This window comes from Silurus aristotelis, assembly GCF_946808225.1.
Source record: "Silurus aristotelis genome assembly, chromosome: 10".
NCBI classification, from domain to species: Eukaryota; Metazoa; Chordata; class Actinopteri; order Siluriformes; family Siluridae; genus Silurus; species Silurus aristotelis.
The window spans coordinates 22,913,032-22,937,851 of NC_139583.1; the positions used below are offsets into that span (position 1 = coordinate 22,913,032).

General features: G+C 38.0%; 3 protein-coding genes across 5 annotated transcripts; all 3 read left to right on the forward strand.

Annotated features, from left to right (window-relative positions):
* LOC310732388 (NACHT and WD repeat domain-containing protein 2) lies at positions 1 to 10,365 on the forward strand. Of its 3 annotated transcripts, XM_083552843.1 has the most exons (7): positions 1 to 139; positions 373 to 461; positions 3,767 to 3,874; positions 5,257 to 5,457; positions 5,544 to 5,673; positions 5,768 to 6,285; positions 6,384 to 10,365. In XM_083552843.1, the coding sequence occupies exons 1-7, from the start codon at positions 100 to 102 to the stop codon at positions 10,068 to 10,070; spliced, it is 4,773 nt and encodes a 1,590-aa protein (XP_083408969.1). In that variant the 5' UTR covers positions 1 to 99; the 3' UTR covers positions 10,071 to 10,365. The 3 variants fall into 3 exon arrangements, with proteins under 3 accessions (XP_083408969.1, XP_083408971.1, XP_083408970.1); XM_083552845.1 differs by lacking the exon at positions 6,384 to 10,365 and having other exon boundaries at positions 5,544 to 5,668; positions 5,768 to 5,888; XM_083552844.1 differs by lacking the exons at positions 1 to 139; positions 373 to 461; positions 3,767 to 3,874 and having other exon boundaries at positions 5,318 to 5,457; positions 5,544 to 5,668.
* A 1,664-nt stretch (positions 10,366 to 12,029) lies between these two features.
* rps3 (ribosomal protein S3) lies at positions 12,030 to 16,515 on the forward strand. Its single transcript, XM_083553211.1, has 7 exons — positions 12,030 to 12,186; positions 13,355 to 13,485; positions 13,639 to 13,732; positions 13,837 to 13,931; positions 14,714 to 14,901; positions 15,662 to 15,864; positions 16,462 to 16,515. The coding sequence occupies exons 1-6, from the start codon at positions 12,157 to 12,159 to the stop codon at positions 15,859 to 15,861; spliced, it is 738 nt and encodes a 245-aa protein (XP_083409337.1). The 5' UTR covers positions 12,030 to 12,156; the 3' UTR covers positions 15,862 to 15,864; positions 16,462 to 16,515.
* Positions 16,516 to 18,980: 2,465 nt separating this feature from the next.
* kctd14 (potassium channel tetramerization domain containing 14) lies at positions 18,981 to 22,559 on the forward strand. The gene is made up of 2 exons (XM_083552543.1): positions 18,981 to 19,161; positions 21,276 to 22,559. Exons 1-2 carry the CDS (start codon positions 19,105 to 19,107, stop codon positions 21,942 to 21,944), a joined length of 726 nt encoding a protein of 241 aa, XP_083408669.1. The 5' UTR covers positions 18,981 to 19,104; the 3' UTR covers positions 21,945 to 22,559.
* The last annotated feature ends 2,261 nt before the right edge of the window (positions 22,560 to 24,820 follow it).

Sequence of the window (24,820 nt, forward strand, 5' to 3'; positions counted from 1 at the left end):
GAAAACATGAGTGATTCATCTGTCTGTCTGTTTTAGGTTTTTTTTTATCTATTCATTTAATTTTATTTACATCTGGATAAATGCTTTGATGGTTTTAAAATGTCTTGTGTGAAAATCTACTTGTGTTCCAATCCTGATGGTATGTACACTTTTTATTTAAGATTGTAAAGTATTTTTTTCTAGTTTTGTTACAATGACTAGGTATTAGAGTCATTACACAGAAAATCTGATAATATAATGTATGTACTACAGTCTAGTAGATTTCTGCAATAGATTTTTTTTTTATATACATCTAAAACATATATTATTTCTGTTCTATGTTCATAATTAGAAGATCTGGAACACTTTTTTTTAATGCTAACTGTGTTTCAGACTCTGTAACAGAAAGGAAGGTGCTGAGAGAGCATGTTTTCCCTAAAATAAGGGACTATTGCAGACGTACACATGGAGTAGACTTCAGGGCAAGTCCTTTTTTTATAAATATATAATCTATTAATATAAACTTTTTGTTTATGTATATATATATATATATATATATATATATATATATATATATATATATATATATATATATATATATATATATATATATATATATATATATATAATGCATTTATAATAGCATTGTAAACCACGGACAGCATGTCTTTAAATCCATGCTTGGAAATCTTCATAAGTATAAGTGTTTGCCCCCTTCCTGATTTCTTTTTTTTTTTTTGCATGTTTGTCACACTTTCATTTTTTACTCTTCTTCTTTCGGCTTCTCCCATTAGTGGTCGCCACAGCGGATCATCCGTCTCTATATACCCCCCTGTCCTCTACATCTGTCTCTTTTAACCAAACTACCTGCATGTCTTCCCTCACCACATCCACAAAACCTCCACCTTGGCCTTCCTCTTTTCCTCCTTCCTGGTGGCTCCATCCTCAGCATTCTCCCACCGATATACCCCATGTCCCTCCTCTGAACATGTCCAAACCATCTCAATCTCGCCTCCCTCACCTTGTCTCCAAAAGGTCCAACATGTGCTGTCCCTCTAATAAACTCATTTCTAATCCTGTCCATCCTCATCACTCCCAACGAAAATCTGAACATTTTCAACTCTACTACTTCCAGCTCCACCTCCTGTCTTTTACTCAATGCCACTGTCTCTAATCCATACAACATCACAGGTCTCACCACAGTCCTATAAACTTTCCCGTTCACTCTTGCAGATACTCTTCTATCACAAATCACTCCTGCCACTCTTCCATACCCACTCCACCCTGCCTACACACTTTTCTTCACTTCTCTAACACACTCTCCATTACTTTGCACTGTTGACCCCTCCACTGCCCTCCCTCTCATTCACACACATGTACTCTGTCTTACTCCTACTGACTTTTATTCCTTTTCACTCCAGCGTGTTCCTCCACCTCTGCAGGCTATATAATATACAGGTAGACCCCAACTAATGACGTAGATAGGGACCAAAAAAACAGTTGTCCATCAGGTCATTAGTCAAGAAGAGAAGTCAAGACTACTCAATGCATTCCGATGCAGACATAAAGAGGCAATGTATATATTTTACATAGTGTAAATAATTTTATATATATATATATATATATATATATATATATATATATATATATATATATATATATATATATACAGTGAGGAAAATAAGTATTTGAACACCCTGCTATTTTGCAAGTTCTCCCACTTAGAAATCATGGAGGGGTCTGAAATTGTCATCGTAGGTGCATGCCCACTGTAAGAGACATAATCTAAAAAAAAAAATTCAGAAATCACAATATATGATTTTGTAACTATTTATTTGTATGATACAGCTGCAAATAAGTATTTGAACACCTGAGAAAGTCAATGTTAATATTTGGTACAGTAGCCTTTGTTTGCAGTTACAGAGGTCAAACGTTTCCTGTAGTTTTTCACCAGGTTTGCACACACTGCAGGAGGGATTTTGGCCCACTCCTCCACACAGAGAGTTTGAGCTCCCTCCAAAGATTCTCTACTGGGTTTAGGTCTGGAGACTGGCTAGGCCACGCCTGAACCTTGATATGCTTCTTACAGAGCCACTCCTTGGTTATCCTGGCTGTGTGCTTCGAGTCATTGTCATGTTGAAAGACCCAGCCTCGACCCATCTTCAATGCTCTAACTGAGGGAAGGAGGTTGTTCCCCAAAATCTCACAATACATGGCCCCGGTCATCCTCTCCTTAATACAGTGCAGTCGCCCTGCCCCATGTGCAGAAAAACACCCCCAAAGCATGATGCTACCACCCCCATGCTTCACAGTAGGGATGGTGTTCTTGGGATGGTACTCATCATTCTTCTTCCTCCAAACACATTTTAGTGGAACTATGACCCAAAAGTTATATTTTGGTCTCAACTGACCACATGACTTTCTCCCATGACTCCTCTGGATCATCCAAATGGTCATTGGCAAACTTAAGACGAGCCTGGACATGTGCTGGTTTAAGCAGGGGAACCTTCCGTGCCATGCATGATTTCAAACCATGACGTCTTAGTGTATTACCAACAGTAACCTTGGAAACGGTGGTCCCAGCTCTTTTCAGGTCATTGACCAGCTCCTCCCGTGTAGTTCTGGGCTGATTTTTCACCTTCCTTAGGATCATTGAGACCCCACGAGGTGAGATCTTGCATGGAGCCCCAGTCCGAGGGAGATTGACAGTCATGTTTAGCTTCTTCCATTTTCTAATGATTGCTCCAACAGTGGACCTTTTTTCACCAAGCTGCTTGGCAATTTCCCCGTAGCCCTTTCCAGCCTTGTGGAGGTGTACAATTTTGTCTCTAGTGTCTTTGGACAGCTCTTTGGTCTTGGCCATGTTAGTAGTTGGATTCTTACTGATTGTATGGGGTGGACAGGTGTCTTTATGCAGCTAACAACCTCAAACAGGTGCATCTAATTTAGGATAATAAATGTAGTGGAGGTGGACATTTTAAAGGCAGACTAACAGGTCTTTGAGGGTCAGAATTCTAGATGATAGACAGGTGTTCAAATACTTATTTGCAGCTGTATCATACAAATAAATAGTTTTAAAATCATACTTTGTGATTTCTGTATTTTTTTTTTTCGATTATGTCTCTCACAGTGGACATGCATCTACCATGACAATTTCAGACCACTCCATGATTTCTAAGTGGGAGAACTTGCAAAATAGCAGGGTGTTCAAATACTTATTTTCCTCACTGTATATATATATATATATATATATATATATATATATATATATATATATATATATATATATATATATATATATATATATATATATATATGTATGTGTGTGTGTGTGTTGGTTTTTTCGTCCGAAATGTCGAAAGTCGAGTGGTTGTAGGTCGGGGTCTTACTGATATATATAAAATGTGTATGTACATATACATGCTTTGGTGTCAGTAAACATGTGTAGAGTACGGTGTAGAGTGTAGAGTGACTGTCTGACTATCTGAAAGCATAAGTAAATAAAGTTGACAGTATTTTTCCTGAAAGTTTTTTGTTTTTACTGAAAGTCCAGAGACCAATATTGTCCAATTATGCATGCTCTTTAATTATTAAAGACAGATTCTGGATAATGCTACATTGATATTGTTCAAGCACCATATGTCACTCAGTGCAAACAAATAAAAAGCTATAAAGGCCAGATTATTTGATAGAATGTCAGGAACAATTTTGAGATTAAAATTTCAAGATTAAACAAGATTTATTCAGTGTTTGGTTGAGCATGTTTATGAGCATTTATTGTGTGCAGGTTATTGATCCTTATGAAGAGCCAAATCCAGATAAGTGGCCAACACAGCAGGTGCGATTGCAATTAATCGATGAGTGTCGGCAAAATTCGCTGGGACCTTTCTTTGTGGTAATGTTTATCAGTATAAAAAAAACTCATTCAATTCTGTATAATGTCATTTAACGTCAATTTACGCATGCAAATTTACATGGATGTGTTTTCCCAGTGGTTAGAAAATTTACTATATTGATGCTCTAAGCTATATATTATATTATTTAAATTGTCTTTGCCATTGACTTTTTATCTGACAAAGTTTGATATTGCTTTCTACTGAAAATGTTTGGTTTGTAATATACACTATATTGCCAAAAGGATTGGGTCACTTGGTCATAAGTATGGCATGTGATTTTTAAACATCACATTCCACATTTAGTCCCAATTTGCACTTATAATATCCTCCACTCTTCTGGGAAGATGTTCCACTAGATTTTGGAGTGTGCTTATGGATATTTGTGTTCATCAGCCACAAGTGTATTATGAAACAAAGGTACTGATGTAGGTGAAGTGAGGATGCCTGGGGTGCAGTCAGCGTTCCAATTCATCCCAAAGGTGTTCAGTAGGGATGAGATCAGAGCTCTATAACAGGCCACTCAAGATGTTTCTCTCCAAAACATGTAAACCAGATCTTAATGAAGCTCGCTTTGTGCACAAGGGCATCGCCATGCTGAAAAAGGTTTGGATTTCCAAGTTCAAGTGAATGCAATATTTTATTACAGCGCATCCAAAGACGTCCTGTACAATTGAGTGCCTCCAGTTTTGTGGTAACAGTTTGGAAAAGAACCACTTATAGCAGGAAAGAGCAGGTGACCCAATACTGTTGGCAATATAGTGTAAATGTAAGCAAAATCGCCTGAATTTCCCCCCTTTTAATAACAGTCTTAATCTAAAACAATTTTATTTGTTTAATATTTACAAATCACAAGGTTGATGTCATAGCCAAAAGTATCTGGTTGTATGTATGAGACCACTTCAAAACCATCGGCATTAACACATAGTTGATTCCACTTTTCGTGGGAATGGAAGTCATTCAATTTTGTGGCTCATTCTGGCTCAAGAGCATTTGTGAAGTAAGAACTATGGGTCAGATGAAACATTTTTTATTGAGGGAAAATATTAATTGTGTGGTATACAAAGACATTTTAGACAATTATGTGGTTTTAACTTTGTGGCAAAATTTTGGGGAAGAACCCACACGGGTATGATGGCCAGCTGTCCCCATAATTTTTACTACATAATAAAAAGCAAGCTACAGTTATAGTCATGTATTACCTCATTTAAATGGAAATAGTTTTTTAGTATTAAATGGAACTATTAAACCTTATTTTTTCTATTATTGCTCTGACATCTGGATGTCGGATGTTTAAGTAGTATTTTTGTAGTATACTTTGTAGGATCACACAAAACTAATGCATTCTCATTGACTAATCAGTTACTCCGCTTTGGATTTTCAGAGCTTGATAGGGACACAGTATGGAGCTGCATGTTTACCAGAGCAGGTGGTGCTTTCTGAGTTTCTCACCGTGCTGCAGGTTTGCCAGGAAATGGGATATAGCACTGAAATCCTAGAGAAATGCTACAGAAGGGATGAAAACTCCATACCTCCTTCCTTCTGCCTGCTAAGTCAACATGAGTATTACAAATATAATTCCCAGGTAAATACCTTAATAACTATTGTGAACGGAAGAAAACTTAAATGAAATAAATTCTTAACATCATCTACATTTTTTTCTCTTTTTAGCAAAGAATTGACCAGGTTGATTGGAATGATGTACTTGCAAAATTGAGGAAAACCTTAAATAATGTAATCACCAAAAGAATTCTGGAAAACAGTATTGACCCTGAAAATGCTCAGAAATATTTTAGGTCAGGTGTGTATGTCTCCACAGCTTTTGTTGTTGTTGTCCTAGTTATGTTGCCTCTTGAAATGCAAAAAACAGCTGAATTTTCTTATTGTAATTTCAGGGCTTGAAAATGACCTCCGGTTTGCACTGGATGACCAACCTGGTACTCATATTAAAAGATGTCTTTGTTATGTTTATAAAGCTGGTAAAAAGCCTGGCCAGAACAAGAAAGGAAACGAACCACATTCAGAAAAAGATCAGTTGTTCCGACTGTCACAACTCTGTGATCATTTCCTACCAAACCTGGTTAGATCTCACCAGGCCCTTATATATACCATGACTAACAATAATAGTGAGTGTGATGATAAACAAAGCTACGCTGAAGAACTGAGACACCAGCTTTATTCGGATCTCATAGGTCTTATAGACAAATCTATTGTGACGAAGAAAAATCAAATCATTACATCATTTCCCCAGCAGAGAAACTTGTGTCACATTCTTTCCAGTCTATACAGAATTGATCGCACAGAAGTCAGCCATATCAGGGCTTACTTGGAGAAAGAGACAACATCTCCATTTATTCTAATTGGTGGGCCATGTACAGGCAAGAGTGTACTTTTGGCCCACTGTGCAAGTCAGGTATTTTAATTTATTTTGTAATTATATGGGTTTAAATTAAGAAGATTATGTTAATACATGCCGTATATAGGTTAACTAATAGTAACTTTCTCTTTTAGATTCAAACATGGATGAAGGACCAGAACCCTGTGATTATTACACACTTTGTAGATTTTAATAGCTCTTTAAAACTAATTCTCAGTGGCATATGCCAACAAATTGCTTCATGCTACAATCAGCAAGAAAATACCTGTCTCAAAGACATCTTTCAATTGAAGGAGACTTTCACCAACCTCCTTAACACAAATTCACAGTCTCCAAATCATCTAATTCTCATTATAGATGGGCTTGACCAAATGCCTGAACAACACAGACCACTGGACATAACCTGGCTTCCCAAGAAACTACCATCTAATGTTAGGCTCCTAATCTCATCTACACCAACAAATTCTGGGTTTCTCGCTGCTATAAAGAGGTATTACTCAGATACCTCTGTGATTTGTGAACTACAACCAGTAAATAGCAAGAACTGCAGCCAGATGCTGACAAGTCTCCTTCTGGCTCATAACAGAAAGATAACATCGGGCCAACAAATGTATGTAAATCAGGTTTTTAAAAAATGTGATATCCCATTGTTTGTGGAGCTTCTCTACAGACAGGTGTCTTGCTGGGGTTCAGATTCAGAGATCACACCTGACACTTTAGTCCCAGGGGTTCACGTGAATATTGGTCGGTTCTTAGACTACCTTGAGGAAAAGCATGGTAAAGTAATAGTTGCAAGAAGTCTAGAATATCTCACCTTGTCCAGGTTTGGTTTGACAGAGACTGAACTGACTGATATTCTGTCTTGTGATGATGAGGTTGTACTATCATTCCTTCCAGCAGAGGACAATGCACCATATAAGTTAAGAGTCCCAGAGATTGTTGTTGAGAGGTTACTGTTAGACCTGAGGGGGTTCCTGAAATCACAAAACATATTAGGTACACAAACTCTGTTCTGGGTCAGCAGACACTTTATCTTAGTCATCCATAAGCGATACCTGGGGTTAGACCGTAAACAGAAATTGCACTCTTTGATAGCAAACTATTATAGTGGCCGGTGGGCATGCGGTACTGCCAAGCCATTGCTCATGGCTGCAAGCCCTGACCAAATTGCCATACCATTGAAGATTTATGCTGACAGGCAAGTTCCTGGTCAACCTTGGACATTCCAGCCCTTTGTTTCCACTGTGGCTACGAATGTTTCATCTGAGTGTGCACACCCCAATCTAAGGAAATTGCAGGAACTGCCTTTCCATTTACTGGAAAGTGGAAATATTAAGGAGCTTGTTAAAGTTATGATGTCTCCAGAGTTTCTTAATGCAATGTTTTGTGAAACATTAGTAGATGAGTTGATATTCTGGCTAGAAAAGACATCTCAAATTGTGTTTTCCCGGGAACTCAGACTCCTAATTTGTCTACTAAAAAGTTCAACTTGTATGTTAAAGAGCTGCCATGCGGACTTGGATTTGGTAATGCAGGCCAAACTTTTCCCTTTCTTCAAGGCTCTTCCTGAATTAAAAGAAATTAATAATCAGGCAGGACATGATGGTTCAGTGGGAGATCTTGGGGTGAAAATGATATTATGTCCCACACCCTCAGTACCTGCCATGCATTGTGCATTGCCAGCAGTAGCAGTATCTCCAATTATTAAAGCAGCTGTATCTCAGTCTGGCCATGTGGTAGTAATTCAGAACAATGGATCTGCTTGGGTCTGGAATGGAAGTGATTCTGAAGGATACAGAATCATCCAGTCCTCTGAACTACACTTTACAGATGTCAAATGTTCTCAGAATTTATTCATTCTCTCCACAAAGACTGGCAAGCTCATATCATTAGACTTCAGTGCTCTGCCATACCTTCAGGAACTTCAAATCCAACACACAAAACAACAACCGATGGCCATTGAGGGTGTACTAATGTCCAGTGGCAAAATATTTGTATTCTCAAAGGAAGGCGATTCTGTCTGTGTGTTTGCTGAAGGAAAAGAAATTGCTCCAGTCCATTGCTCCTATGGTATAACATGCATGACTTGTGATGGTGACTTGATTTATTGTGGACTAAACGAGGGTACTGTCAGAATAATTAATTCTCTAAGTGGTAATCTTTTGGCTTTCTTTACTTGTTCATCGGGTACAGCTTTGTATGATCTCATCCTTCACAAGAATGAAGCAACAATAACATGTATAGACTGCACAGGAAGCGTGTTTGTATGGGACCTCAAAAATATCAACAAGCCTGTATTTGTTACAGTGAGGCTTAGCTGCAATGATAAAAAGGTGTGTAGTATAGACCACTTAAAAAGCAACTTTCTGGTATGTAAAAGTCAACAGATTGAATTAATTCAAGGATATTTGTTATCTGCCATAGACCATTTTAACGCACCTAAGGGTAAATTGTTTGTGCAAGCAATTCTGGATCGTGAAGCACATTTCATCATTGCTTTGATGGAGAACTGCCCATTTCTTTTGGTCTGGAATTGGGTCTCAGGTCAATGTCTGTTAAATCTTGACATAAGAAATAGCCAAGCTTTCAAACTTATAAAGTTCAGGGATGTTTACCTCACAGCAGTAACAAGCACAGGCATTGTCATTTGGGACATGGATCTTATTTCAGTAGCAGCATCCACTCCAAAATCTGTTGGGAAAGTGATGAAAATCATTGTGGAAACAAATGAGGAATACTTTTACACAACAGATGGATCTGAACTGGTGTGGAAGAGGACATTGTTGGGCGGGAAGGTAGAGGGCCACATGCTTCACCATGGTCCTGTAGAAAGCTTGATTCTTTCTGCAGACAGTGTTTACCTAGCCACTATTGCCTCTGGAGATATCTATATTTGGAACACCGGCACACATGAGAACATTTACCGAATCCATGGCAGCCAAGCATCTCGCATACTGACAACTCCAAAAGGAAATTTTGCAGTGTCACTATCAGAAACAGGCCCTTCACAAGTCTGGAAGTTGTCCAGTGGACATGTGGTTTGTACCATGCACCATCATCTCAGAGATGCTGTAATTACCCCAGAAAGTACTTTCCTTCTGGGCATTAATAATGGAGATCTCCTTGCTGTCAGTCTCTGGACTGGTTATGTCAGCAAACGTTTCTCTTGTCCTGACTGGACACATGTTGCTGCCTTCCACACTCTGTCAGACTTTCCAGACTATGTGATTGTGATTACCAGTTCAGGAGCTTTGTACTCATGGAGACTTACAGAAGAGACTGTGTGCTACCAGTTCCAATTTTCAGAATGCTTTGAGTATCCACCAGAGCTCTTTAAGCTCTCATCAGATGGATGTTATGGCATCATTTCTGACACTGGTTCCAAGATAAACGTCTTGGACATTTGCCAAGGTAAACTGTGCTCTTTGAATGCTGAGGGACCAGTCTGCCAACCACTTGTTGACATTTTGGGTAAATATGCAGTGTATATCTGCAGCCCATCTGTGAGGTGTCAAAATGACTCCTGCAATCTCCATACCAACCAGAACTTGGTTGTCATACGGGTAATAGATGGGAAGACAGTAGGCAAGTTCTACCTGTGTAAAAATGCTACTGCTCTAACATTTTCAGAGAAGATGTGTGTGTATATTGGATTTGATGATGGCTCTGTTGGAGTGTATGCTTTTAATGACACAGAAGAAGGTTACACCAACGCGAATGCTAAATTCCAGAGCACTGAACTCGTGTGTCCATTTGATGACCCTGTGGTTTGGCTGCCATTGGCAAACTCTAATATTACTTGGGCTGAATTACTTATTTAATTATTAATGATCTCATGCATACAGTGACATGGAATAAAATAGCAAGTTAAATGAAATGACCGTAAATGAATAAATGTCACGTTTATTGAGGTCAATATTGTGATATGTTGCCTCACAACCACTCTTGCCCTCGTCCTGTAAATGCATTTAATTATTATTCATGTTAGTGCTATGAAAAAAGACTTGTGTCTGTGTTTCATGTAGTAAAATGTATATGTTTGGAATAAATGTATGTATGTATGTATATTTGTAAATGTATGTAACTTTTCGGATAAAATTTACAGGCAATTCTGAATGTGTGCCATCTTTGATTTACCTGAAGCAATTTTCTTCTCGGAACAATACACAATACTCTGAACAATAGACACTTACAGACATTACACATGATGCAGTTGTCGGTAAGTAACAACGATTCTTGCAGTTATATGTGGAATAAACTGTCAAGTTAAATAAAGTGGCAGTAAACAAATAAATATAATAAAACCAGAAAGGTAAATATACTTGTAGAGTCTGAAGTAGGTCTATAATATGCAAAGTCTAAATGTAAACATTGTATAAATGTAGACAATCTCTGTGGTGCTTGAGTAAATGAAATAGGGGGATATCTGTGTGCCTAAAATAATAGGCATCACCTGGTCAATGAATAATAAATACTAATGGCAGCATATATGAATGACTCTGCTGCAGCATGGCTGGATATTCTGATTGGTTACACAGTCATTGAGGGGATGAGAAGCATTCTCTCCTGAGTAATTAGTTCCAAGTTCTTGGAATTTGATTCTTATGATCTGTTTTGCATCCCTGTTAAACTAACATTATTGCCCCTTTTTGCCTTATTGTCATTCCCCTAATACACCCTGGATAAGATGCCAGTCCATCACAACCATGACCATAGCTATTTGCACACACTTATTAACACTGAGATGCAATTCAGAATAACTTGTTTTTTTACCTCCTTTTTCAGGAGGCAGCAGGAAACAAATGAACACAGAAAGACAGGATTGAACAAGAGACCTATGAACTGTGAGGCAGCAACACTGCTAAGGTCTTAGGAGAAAAAGAAATCCAAATGATTCAGGAAATATTATTTCGAGTTATTATTTGCTGTGGAGAGGTCAATGCGTATGGTAATTATCGATCCTGCTTGTAGTCTATATTGTAAAATTATTGTCCATCTATTTTAACAGTACAAATATTGTATTGTGTAAATTATATATCACATTCCACTCTACACGATTACTAACATATATTGTCTGAACTGCAACCTATGTAGGTAATACAGCTAATGTTGTGCTGTTTTTTGTCATTTGTTGAGGACTTAAAGGAGTTCAGCCTCAATACATGCATTTTGCCTTTAATTAAAAGAGATTCTAATTTAAATTTGCTAGTCGATGGGTCACATTTTACTGTTCAAAAATTAATATACTATAAATAATTACTGTATTATTGAACACTTCAGTAATGACATGTCATGTAATTAGCAGTGAATCCTAATATTTTATGCCAAAAAAGGTGTGTGTATATATATATATATATATATATATATATATATATATATATATATATATATATATATATATATATATATATAATATTTATTTGTATTTTTTAAAACACTATACACACACACACACACACACACACACTTTGCAAAACTCTTCATAACAAGAGCAGCCAAGGCCCATTGTACAGACACTTTATGTTAATTTCCGTCCAGATCTTTTTACCCTAGATCTTTTGGACGATTTGTGTGGAACCATTATCAGCTGCACCAGTTGATTTCTAACTAAAGAGCCAACTCTTTAAAAGAAAGAAGCACTGTAACATTGAGTATCATTGGAGAGATGATCCCTTTTTTCTAATTGATTTTTGTATATTCCTGTTCTTTGCAGCAAAACAAATGTTTAGTTTATCATGTGGTTCTTTATTTGTTTGTTTAAATGTGTCCTATGTTGGTACTTTAACGAAAATTACACAGAAGACTACAACTCCCATAAGCGCAGGAGGTTAAACGGAAGCGAACTTTTAGTATAAATCAATTTCCGCTTTGGTCAACTTTCCTTTCCTGTCTGCGGCCTTCGGCAAGATGGCGGTGCAAATTTCTAAGAAGAGAAAGGTTAGCGCGATTTTGATCGGTTTTACGTCAAAATAGACTGCTATAAACTGTAATAACGGGTTTATATGATAGAAATGGTGTTTGATTACAGGTATTTGCGTTCGGATAGGGATTATATTTTTGTTTTATAAGCGGATTGTCTTGGATAAGACTCACTGCGGCTCTGAGGCGGAACATGGCAGGAACTGATGGCTCTAACCGGTCCCCGAAATCAGTCTCTAAACTAGCGCATTCATTCTTTAGGTGGTATTTGTATTTTTTAGGATTTATATTTGCGCTATTAAGTTTCTATTTTACTTTTGGGTATTTTATTTGGCTAGCTAAGGAGCTTTTCTATGCGCATAGACCGGCTTATGAATATAAACCTGTATATTTACTCTTTATTGAGTCCTATGGAGCAGCCTGGAATCCGTCCATATGAATATACTTTTTAGATATGCATAAATTCTATGTAGATACTTGAAATATGTTCTAATTTCTCTAATGCATGTGTATGAGACAGGAAGCCGTATAGCCTGTTAATAATCAGTGTGTAAAGGTTTAGTAACTGGAAGCATGAGGACATTGATCTTGGGCCTAGATGCATGCAGCTCACCTTAACCAGCTCACCAATCTGCACTTCATTTTTTCTTAAAGTAGAAATCAGTTTAGGAACCAATAAGTGCGTTTTAGAAAATGTTCCAATTAAAAGTCAAGTCTCGTCAACATTTGATTGATTTTTAGATGTGGTTATGGTGATGAGATGGGTACATGTAGTAATATCATATATCTTGGTAGCCTGAACATCTCACAAGATTCTATTCTTTTAGAATGATTTCGTTTGGCATTTATTTTAGTTTCTCAGGCGGCATCTTCAATAACAGTCCCAAAGCAGCTGTAAAGTATTACATAGATTATACATTTCCCATAAAGTTTTCACTTTTAAGTGCGTCACTGCTGAGAGCAACAAGGAAAAACTCCTTAAAATGGGATAAGGATGAAACCTGGCGAGGAACCAGAGTCAAAACTCTGGTTTCATCTGACACCGAATGTCCCTTAATTATAGTTCCAACATTGAGATTGTTTGATGATGAGATTGATGTGGAAATTTCGCAGGTTTGGGTAGCCCTGGACGGGTCACGTTTTAATTATTCGTTTAGATTTATTTATTTTGTGATTTCATTTTTAGTTTGTCTCAGACGGCATCTTCAAAGCCGAGCTGAACGAGTTCCTGACTCGAGAGCTTGCTGAGGATGGGTACTCCGGTGTGGAGGTCCGGGTCACTCCCACAAGGACAGAAATCATCATTCTCGCCACCAGGTAAAGCTTCACTTATTTCTTTTTTGTATATACATAGGGGTTTTTATATGTATATATTTTTTATTGCTTTGTTACAGGGGCAGAACAATTTGTTTGTTAACGGACTAATTTGGGGAAAGCTAGCCCTGTTTAACAATAAATCCATTCCTGCAGGACCCAGAATGTCCTAGGAGAGAAAGGCCGTCGCATTAGGGAACTGACTGCTGTCGTTCAGAAGAGGTTTGGATTTCCAGAGGGAAGTGTGGAGGTATGACCAGTTTTCTGTTGTATATGTTTAATACTAGACACCATGCTCTACAGAAGTCTGCTTGTCCTCCTGTGCACATACTAATCTCCACTTTTTTATTTTAGCTCTATGCTGAGAAGGTTGCCACCAGAGGATTGTGTGCAATTGCTCAAGCAGAGTCTCTGCGCTACAAGCTGCTTGGAGGTCTGGCTGTCCGCAGGCAAGTCTTTTGCGTTTTAATATTTAAAATGTCGCATGCATCCCAGGGTGGTCGTGATTATTCATTCAAGTTAGCGGTGTACAAATAAATATATATATATCTATCTCGTCCTCAATGGAAAAAGTAATTGTTTTAGCGATGTGTAACATTATCGAGTCCAGTAGGTTTGACGGTTGTGCATGCGCATTTAGAGTGCGTTCTTTCACTGCGTAATTCAGAATATCAAAATATAGTTAGAATGAGCACTCAAAATCAGCATGATTACAAATGTGATCTTGTTTACTAAACTGTTGCATTAAATCAATAAGTTAATATCTCAAAACAAAGCCACAGAACTGCATTTGCATATTTAAGCAACATTGTGGTGTTTTCGTTCCTGAACGAATGAACCCGACCAAATTCGGTTCAAGTCGCAATGACTCACTTGAGTAACATTTTGTTTAAAAATATCAAAATTGGAAGCATTTGTAACTGCAGGTTTAAACCCCCAGAGCTGCATTAAAAGCATGTAAATACATCTAAACTCCTGAAAATTGCTGCTTGTTCTTCGATGATGATACGATGACGAGTCGGAACGGACGCTGGCTGTCTCTCTGGACTCTGGGTTAGCGGTCATGTTCTGTGCCCCTGATTCAGTTCCTCAGAGTGCTGCGCTCTTTTCGTTTGAAGACATCGAGGCATTTGTCTGAGAAGAGTCCAAATCAGCTTTCTAAATAAGTGAGGGAGTTTAAACATTTGATGTGTAGTGTTGCATGGCTGACTTGCATTGTTGTCTCTCTCAGGGCATGCTATGGTGTTCTTCGCTTCATCATGGAGAGTGGGGCCAAGGGTTGTGAGGTGGTTGTGTCTGGCAAGCTCAGGGGTCAGAGGGCCAAGTCCATGAAGTTTGTGGATGGTCTAATGATCCACAGCGGAGACCCCGTTAACTATTACGTGGACACCGCTGTCCGCCACGTCCTGCTCCGGCAAGGTGAGTGAGGGATTGTGGTGGAGGACCAAATTTGGAAATTATTAACAGGCTTGTTGTTTCAAACAGTTTGTGAACTTTATCTTTAAACCTGGATAAAAGCAACTTGGTTTAAATCAGGATTAGCAGCCATTATTGTATAAAGTTGTGTGCTGATAAACGGGGGTGGTGTTTTTCCTTGTTTATGAATGTTACATTGCTAAAATGTAGTCTAACTTGAAGTAGCATGTGCCAGCAGTGCAAAGCTAAAAATGTGAAACTTGGCTGATTCACTGTACTTTAAGTTACAGTCCAGTTATTTATTTTATAGCTCATACAAGTGTGTATCAGTCCATGTGCATTTAGTACACACTTCAATTCTAATTACTTTATTAAAGTATAAATCATCTTGGGATGACTAGTCACCCGTGTTATCCAATGGTAAAAAAAAAAAAAATCCACCCTCGCTTGCTTATTTGTTAGTTTATTGAACCGACGCTGTTCGAGATTTCCCCCTTCGGTGATGATACGATGACGAGTCGGAACGGGACACTAGCGGTCTCTCTGGATTCTGGGTTAGTGGTCATGTTCTGTGACCCTAGTCCAGTTCCTCTGAGCCGCGTGTTCCTTTCAGTTGAAGACATCGAGGCATTTGTCTGAGAAGGGCCTATTTTGAATTTGACCAAATATTGACCACTGAGATTTTGTTTGTTAGGAAAACCTACATGCAGAAGAAATGCTGTATGATTTTGCTTTTACTTACAATGTGTATCGTTTTGCCCAGGTGTGCTTGGTATCAAGGTTAAGATCATGCTTCCCTGGGACCCCAGTGGTAAGATCGGCCCCAAGAAGCCTCTGCCTGACCACGTCAGCATCGTTGAGCCCAAAGAGGAGATCCTGCCCACCACCCCGGTGTCTGAACAGAAGGGGGCCAAGCCTGAAGTCCCACCCATGACCCAGGGAACCCCTGTACCTACAGCATAAAGGGTAAGGGGACTGGGTTGTTCCAGGATGTACTCACTTTCAATTAAAATAGAAAGTAGTTTCTTGCTTTATTTTAACTAATAAATTGGTTGCTATTTTCTAATTTGTGTGTAAACCCAGCTGTTAACCATTTTTAAAGAATAATCTATCCTATTTTCTTAGTGATAATTAACTCATTATTCAGTGTTCAAACTGCCGTATGCCAAGAAATATTAAATGCCATGAGTTACATATTTGTAGAACATGGGTTTAATGTTTTTGTTTTTCCTGTCTTGTGTAACTATAGTGTGTACTGCATATAGATAAGGGTATTTTAATATGTAGCTTTTAATGGTACCTGAGCAGCTTCCTGTAAGCTCTCACCCCCTTCAGTGATGATACGATGACGAGTCGGAATGGGATTGTGCTCTACTTTTAGGAGTCCAGTTTCAGAGTCATGTTCTGTGCCTCTGCTCTTGGACCCTTTAATTAGAGGGTCCCTTGCATTTGAAGACATTGAGGCATTTGTCTGAGAAGGGCCATCCAATGATTACGTCCAATACTGATCAAACACCTACAGCTGACACAATCTCTAACATTTTGTTTTTTTGTCTCTTTTAGGTGTTCACCATTGGAAGATGAGATTTTCTGTACAAAAATAAAAGGATAAATACATGTATGGTCTTTGTGTCTTTAATCATATACATTATGTAATGCTGTCAAGCTATTTTAGGTCTGGCAAATTTTATTTATTCCTTTTTATGAAAATGTCTCCCTAACATGCTATATATTCTGACCATTATATGGACATTTGGTGGCATGTTTTTTGGTATCTTGACTTATGAGCAGATTCACCCCCTTAAAATAAATAGTTTGGCTTGTGACCTGGACTGCTGATTTACACTGAGGCTGTATTGAACTTTGTTTACTGGTTTATTTAGGTTTTGATGAGGTCTAGGTTAAATATTCTCTCTAGATGGATGGATAAACTCGGTGTGCACCTCCCTTCTGTTTTTATTAAACGGTTATTCTCAAAGCTTTATTTATTGATTTTGGATAAAATCCAGTAGATTGGATAGATTATTATTTAAGCACTTATAACTGAAAATCAAGCCTTATAAATGTTAATTCTTATTCTCCTTTCGGCTGCTCCCAGTAGGGGTCGCCACAGCGGCTCATAGTCTCCATACCCCTCTGTCCTCTACATCTGCCTTTCAAACAAGCCTTATAAATGTTAATATGGTAGTGTTTTTGTATGTTGTCATGCATACTTAAGGTTAATGGAATGGGAATATATCCATCCATCCACCCGAATTCTGGGAATGTTAGGACATTTTTAAATGAAAAAATTATTTTTTTAAATAAAATGAAAAGTAAAATACGTTCAAATTACATGAGCCCATATTTTATTCACAATAGAACATGTTTAAATTGAGAAATGTTACACTTTTATGCATAAAATGAGCTCGTTTCAAAATTGATATGTGCTACAGGTCTCAAAACAGTTGGCACGGGAGCATGTTTACCATGGTGTATCTCTTTTCAAAACAGTTTGAAGACGCCTGGGCATTGAGGTTATGAGTTTCTGGAGTTTTGCTGATGGAATTTGCGCCTATTCTTGCCTGATAACGGTTTCCAACTGCTGAAGAGTTCGTGGTCGTCTTTTTCGATTAATGATGCGCTCGATGTTCTCTATAGGTGAAAGGTCTGGACTGCAGGCTGGCCAATTCAGGACCTGGACTCTTCTACTACAAAAGCCACTACTACTGATGGCTGCAGTATGTGGTTTTGCATTGTCCTGCTGAAATACACAAGGCTTTCCCTGAAATAGATGATGTCTGGAGGGGAGCATATACTGCTCTAAAACCTTTATATACCTTTCAGCATTCATAGTGCCTTCCAAAACATTCCCGCCACCCATACTTTATGCACCACCATACCATCAGAGATACTGGTTTTTGAACCAAACGCTGATAACACGCTGGAAGGTCCACTCCTCTTTAGCCTGGAGGACATGCCATCTGTGATTTCCAACAAGAATGTCAAATTGGACCCATAGAACACTGAAACACTGGTTGAAATGAAAGCCTGCACCCATACTCTTCCTTCAGAAAAAACTGGACACCTCTGGATTAGACCGTTGTAGTTGGATGGTGCTAAGACTGAAACGTCTGTTAAAACAAACTTTGTACAAATAGAACCACTTAGGTTACATTTATGAACATTTTGTTTTTGAATGCCGCCTCTAAAAGTGTTTTATTAGGCAAGTGAAAGTCTGTTCTTTGACAAGGGCCAAACTGTGATTGCTAGATAACCGGTCTCTAAAACCTCCTTGTTTGGTGCTCCTGGAATTCGGTGGTTAGTACCTACCAAAGGTGATCCAAAGAATATCTGTTGAACTTTGGCCTGATGTATATAGAGAACAAATCTGGTCTGATCTCATTACTATAGTACACAAATAGTTGATGATGGCCATTATCAAATAAAAAGCTGTATTACACAGTCCATTGCAGCTTTCTCCTTATAGTGCTGCGTAACTACAGACTTTAGAGTGCCAATTCTGACCCTTATCAACTATCAAGAGGACCTTCAGTTGATATGTGTGCATCAGAACAATGGAAGAAGGAGGCCTGTCAAAACTTACCCAAACATTCTTGCAGATGATAAATGCACTTCTTCATATTACTTTCTTTAAAAGCAGTGGCATTGTAAGCAAGATAATTCACCACGTGACCCTGCAAAAAATGTTCAGGAATGGTTGGAGAAACAATGTTGACTTTCCTTTATATGCCCCAGATTCCAATCTAATAGAGTTCTCTGGGATGTACTGGACAAACAAGTCTGATCCCTGGAGGCCCCACCTGAAACTCTCTAAAGGATCTGCTGCTAATATCTTGGTGTCAGATACCACAGCATGCTTTCAGAGGTCTGGTGGAGTCCATGGAGCACAGGAGAAACCTACACCCTATTAGACAGGTGGTAATGTTAAGGCTGATCAGAAAAAAAAAAAAAAAGCATTGATGTATTATATTTCTGATAAATAACGCCGTTAATAGTGAATGTAAACATGGTTAGGTTTGCTAGTGTTTCGAGTCTGGAGGTATTTCAGGTAAATATATCGAGCTGCGTGTGTCCAGTAAACTTGGGAGTTTTCGGACACGCCCCTATTTTTTAGAGTCGCACAAGCCACGCCCACTGAACGCAGTACACCAACCTGGTGACTCCAGCAGGTAAAACACAGAGAGCAGCTCCGATCACTCAGCCATGAGCCTTCCTGACATCAAATCATCACGGAAACTGGCAGTCCAGCCTATTCAGCAGGTAACAATTCGAGCAAGCTTTATCTAGACTAATGTATCACCAGCATTCTTAAGAATAAAGTTGACTTAATGGTTAAGTCTGATCTATTGGTAACCGAGAACTTAGGAGATTTAGATCCCTAAAAGTGCGGTTTTCCTTGTGATGCACTGGAAGTTGTAAAACAGTGGTTTCTACTGTGTTGGCACATGATGGTCCAGGTTTAATGCTGAGGTTTGATTGCACATGATGGTCCAGGTGGAATTCTGAGGTTTGATTGCACATGATGGTCCAGGTTTAATGCTGAGGTTTGATTGCACATGATGGTCCAGGTTTAATGCTGAGGTTTGATTACACATAATGGTCCAGGTTTAATGCTGAGGTTCGACAATTCATTTGAAATTTGTAGTCTTGAAAATTGTATTTTGAATTAGTAGTAGGAAAAAACGAAGGATTTGTACAAGAACGAAGGAACATGCTAATTTAGAGTGAAAATAAACTGATTACTAATATCAACACTTTTATTAGTAACCATAATAATAATAATAATAAATGCACTTATACAAGAGATCGATCAGTAAGAGTTAATAAGATCGTCAATATAAAGAACGGTCAGCCTGGTGATATTTTAAAATGAATAAATATTGGTTTAATTTTCACTTTGATTGTTTTTAATAAACTGGTATTTAGCAAAGCTGGACATTGTGGTCTAATGGAATATAACACCTGATTCCAAATCACATATCATCGCATCATAGTGGCGCACCTGGATGATGTAAAATGATGTAAACCCGGATTATCACTTATTAAAACGACTATAAAATTAACCCTGACTATCTAATTATAAAGAATGAGGACTAGAATACATTGGATGTGGATAATCCGTGTATAATCTGGTACACGAGCATTGGGGAATCTCACTCTCAGAGGCACTGTAGGAACCTACAAGGCTTTCAGACTACGATTGACCGGCATTCCAGTTTCTCACAGGACTGGTTCTGAGTAAAAAAGTAATAGGAAAGAAATGAAACACGCAGCTATTAATTCCTCTCCTGTTCTAAAAAATTCCACAACGTTTTCCATGAGCGAGAAAGAAAGAAATCCCTAGGGCTCAATGTGAATGTCATGCAGATTTGGCCTTCGCAACTATTGTTTGTGGATGTGACAGTTTTTGATTAGAACTTATAATCAGACACGATGATATTTAATGCTTTATGAGCACATTTGTATCTGATTGTTTACAGTTCAAAACATGGCACAACAAATCTTTTAATAGAACAGTAACACCATGATCTCAGTGGAAGGACACTAGTTTTAGTCATCCTCATTTCTTTAATATCATTCAAAATATCTGAGGTTAATATTCCCTTTTGTTTACTTTTGCTAAGTGTAAAATTATAAATAATGTTTATGATTTGTGATTTGGTTAATTAATGAATGCTTTTACTTGCTGTCCGGGTTTTTTATTTGTTTTTAGTTGCCTATTAACAATCATTGTAGATTATTTATAAGTGCCAATAATCCAAACCATATTTTAAGACACTGGGATTGACAGCTTTAAGCAGTCATTTTTACAGTTTTTTTTTAAACTGTTCTCACTGAATCCACCTGTTAAAATGTGGAGTGGTTTTATCCATGCTTTTATTCTGGCTTAAGCTTTCATTCAAAGTTACTTAAGAAGGATTTTGAGAAAATGTGGTGGCTCAAGATATTACATTTTGTTGACTTGTTCGGTCATGAGTTAAAAAATCAGCACCACCTAAGATGCCACTGCTGGTCCCTTCAGCATGGTCCTTAACCGTCAACCCCTCTGAATAAGGACATCTTCCAAATACTGTAGATGAAAAAATTTAAATGCAAGCCAAACAATGAGTTGAAGGGGTGAGTTTAAATCCAGGGATAGCATAAGAGACTTTATTTTAGGACTCTTTTTAGGCTGGTTGTGTGTCTTGCAGCAGAGTTTAACAGTGTCTCTTAGGCATGCGTATGATATAAATCTAATCCTACAGTCACTAAGACAGAGCCGTAATCATTAGCTGTCTCTTTCTTATGCTTCTAAGTGATGAAGTTTGGCCTTTTTTTACATCTTTCATACAACACAACCCATATTAAACCCATGTTTTCTCTGTTCTCTGCAGTGCTCCGTCGTACAGCTGAATGTCGGCGGTCAGGTATACACCACCACCCTGGTGACCCTGCGCAAATTTCCCACCTCGAAGCTGGCTGAGATGTTCAGCGCACCTCTCAAACTTATAAAGGATGCAGAGGGTCGCTGTTTTATAGACCGGGATGGTACACACTTTAGGGCGATTCTTGACTACCTCCGTTCAGAGGAGGTTCCTACTCAGAATTTGCTGGAGGTTCACAAAGAGGCGGTGTATTATAATATAAAACCACTGGTGAAACTTCTAGACGAGTCACCCCAGTTTTTCGGGGAGAGGGTAGGAAGGCAGCAGTTTCTGTCCCATGTACGCAACTACCACGAGAATCTAGAAGTCATCATCAGGGTTGGCAGAGCAGAGGCCATGGCTTCACGATACACCACAATAATCATATGTATCCTAAAGACAGATGATGACCTGGCAAGGTACAATGATGCCCTGCTTAGTCTTGATACAAAAAAGGAATCAATTGTGAGTTTTGGGCCCTGGAATGCTCAAGCCTCTGTGGAGGATCTTCTGGATTGTATAAAAATGGACATTGAGGCAAAAGGATATAAAGTGAGCATCAAACCACACAACACAGAGAAGGGCTTTCTGTTTAAAAGCCATGGTTTCTTCTATATGCTGACTTTTACCTGGTGGTGACTAGCAATTGTAGTTCTGCCCAGCTGTGTGGGAGTGGAATGTATTGAAATAGTGACACACGGAGGTCATGAATCTTTATAAAATCCACCTACACACACACATCAGATAAGAAAAGTGTGTTATCTGTTATTCTAGACCCACCTAAATTGCAGACATGTGTTATATAGGGCTTATTCAGGATCTTTGGCAGCCGTAGCCACCCTTGTTTAATATTTACTCTAGTTTGTACCGGCCCATTACACCATGTGATCTTGATGCGTTTAAAAAATGCAGTGTGAGAGTGTACAAAGTATTTTATAGAATAATATTTATATCTTTGAGATAAAAGAAAGCACAAGAGGATGTTCTGTTATTGGAAAGTCAATGACATGTCATGATAAAACGTTCAACATCATTTGAAATTTTCTTTTAACTTATAACTGTTAGGTTGCAAATTGCTTTATTCATGTTATACCACTGTGATTTGCCAAGGATTGCAAATTTTTACTTATGAATTACAATTTGTTTTTAGTTCATACTAACCTTGTGAAACATCTATGAGACAACAGAGTTTCTGCTGCCACTTACTGCTTTCATAAACTGTTAATAAAATTCTCCTTAGAGGAAATTTCCCAATACCAGTGTTTAGTTTTTCATTGTTAAATAACAGCACATTTGAAAATTTTCTACTATTCAATTTTTTGTCTGAGTTGCTATAAAATGGATCATTCACTAGGAACATTAATGCTTTTTCCATTAATAAAAACATTTCTTTAAAAAAAAAAAAAAAAAAAGGAAGTAGTGTCAGTCTGTAGGAGCTGCTGTTAAAGAAAACCAATCCATAGCTTGAGTTTATCAGTGCTGTGGTAATAATATGTGGCATTTGTAGAGGAAATGATTGTGTATAAACAATCACTCTTGTTGTGTTTTTTTTTTTGTAGTAATGATCTAATATTCTATCTGAAAACGTATATATCAGCAAAAAGTTTTATTCAAATTGTTGAGCAGTAGTAGATAGATAGGTAGATAGATAGATAGGTTTTAATAATAATTTAAGCAAATACTTTGCACAAGTATGATGTGGTAATGCAGTGGGGTGTAAACATTGTACATACAGGCAGCAGACTTAAGTGGAATTAAAATGGCAGTGGCAGTGCAAACATTGTCAACCGTGTAAACTGTACACAGTGTGATAAAAAGAAAACATAAAATTAAGGTGTGAATAGAAGGAAAATGGCAATGCATATAAATATATATTATAGTTCCTTAAACTGGCTGAGTGCAATAGTTCATCATACATTTTGAAATGCAATTATGTTTTACCTTTATCGTTCATATTTTATACCGTGTCAGAGATTACTGGTTTCAGATGATCATTAATTCTGTTCCTAGTGCCTGGTATATATAGTTTGGTACTTTTTGTCTACAATTTACTAGAATTTTTACCCAACTTTGGGACTCCTAATAACACATTATCTTTTCATCATGGTACTTTTTAGTGAGTGTGATATATTAGGCAGTAAGTGAACACTTTGTCCTGAAAGTTGATGTGTTAGGAGCAAGAAAAAAGGTTTGATCGATTTTGCCAAGGGCCAAATTTTGATGTCTAGACGACTGGGTCAGAGCATCTCCAAAAAGGCAGCTCTTGTGGGCTGTTCCCGGTCTGCAATGGTCAGTATCTATCAAATCTATCTACCATTGGGTCACTCCCAATAAAATCTCAAAATCTTCAACTCTGCTACCTCCAGCTCCACTTCCTGTCTTTTACTCAATGTCACTGTCTCTAAACCATACAATATAGCAGGTCTCACCAATTGCATAAACATAAACTTTTCTCTCACAAATCACTCCTGCTATCACTCTTCTCCACCCACTCCACCCTGCCTGCACTCTTTTCTTCACACTGTCCATTACTTTGTACTGTTGACCCCAGGTACTTACATTTCCTCAAATTCCTACAAACAATACCCCACAATGACAACGAGAAAGAAGTGTGTTTATTTTTTATACAAAAAAATAAAAATAAATAGATAATAAAAAGATAATAATCAAGTATATAAGTATTTACAGCCTTTGCTCAATATTTTGTTAAAGCACTCTTGGCATTAATTACAGACTCAGTGCTTTTTGAGTATGATGCTACATGCTTGGCACCCCTATTTTTGGTCAGTTTCTCCCATTCTTCATTGCAGAACCTCTCAAGCTCCATCAGGTTGGATGGGGAGCGTCGTTGCACAGCCATTTTCAGATCTCTTCAGAGATGTTCAAACGGCTGTGCGATTAGGGTTGTTGTCCTGTTGGAAGATGAACCATCACCCCAGTCTAGAGGTCCAGAGCGCTCTGGAGCAGGTTTTCATCAAGAATGTCTCTGTTCATTTCTGCATCCATCTCTCCCTCGATCCTGACTAGTCTCCCAGTTCCCTGCCACTGAAATTCATCCCCACAGCATGATGCTGCCACCATCATGCTTCACTGTAGGGATGGTATTGGCCAGGTGATGAGCGGTGCCTGATTTTCTCCAGACATTCGGCATTCAGGCCAAAGATTTCATTCTTTTTTTCTCATTGGCTGGGAGTCCTAGGTGTCTTTTTGCAAACTCTGAATGGGCTGTCATGTGCCTTTTATTAAGGAATGGCTTCAGTCAAACCAAACAGGCCTGATTGGTGGAGCTCAATTTTGAGTGTCATGGCAAAGGCTGTGAATACTTGTGTGTGTGTGTGTATATATATATATATATATATATATATATATATATATATATATATATATATATATATATATATATATATATATATATATATACACACACACACACACACACACACACACACACACACACACACAAGTATTTACATATTGTATATATTGGTATATATTGTATAGTTTTTTGTACTTTT

Bases quoted from the DNA above. Each gene is read 5' to 3' on its own strand.
- LOC310732388 (XM_083552843.1), top strand. From the start codon at position 100: ATGTCTTGTGTGAAAATCTACTTGTGTTCCAATCCTGATG. The intron at 140-372 runs GTATGTACACTT...ACTGTGTTTCAG, and splicing joins CTTGTGTTCCAATCCTGATG to ACTCTGTAACAGAAAGGAAG. The intron at 3,875-5,256 runs GTAATGTTTATC...TTGGATTTTCAG, and splicing joins CGCTGGGACCTTTCTTTGTG to AGCTTGATAGGGACACAGTA.
- rps3 (XM_083553211.1), top strand. From the start codon at position 12,157: ATGGCGGTGCAAATTTCTAAGAAGAGAAAG. The intron at 12,187-13,354 runs GTTAGCGCGATT...TTTCATTTTTAG, and splicing joins AAATTTCTAAGAAGAGAAAG to TTTGTCTCAGACGGCATCTT. The intron at 14,902-15,661 runs GTGAGTGAGGGA...CGTTTTGCCCAG, and splicing joins CCACGTCCTGCTCCGGCAAG to GTGTGCTTGGTATCAAGGTT.
- kctd14 (XM_083552543.1), top strand. From the start codon at position 19,105: ATGAGCCTTCCTGACATCAAATCATCACGGAAACTGGCAGTCCAGCCT. The intron at 19,162-21,275 runs GTAACAATTCGA...TGTTCTCTGCAG, and splicing joins CAGTCCAGCCTATTCAGCAG to TGCTCCGTCGTACAGCTGAA.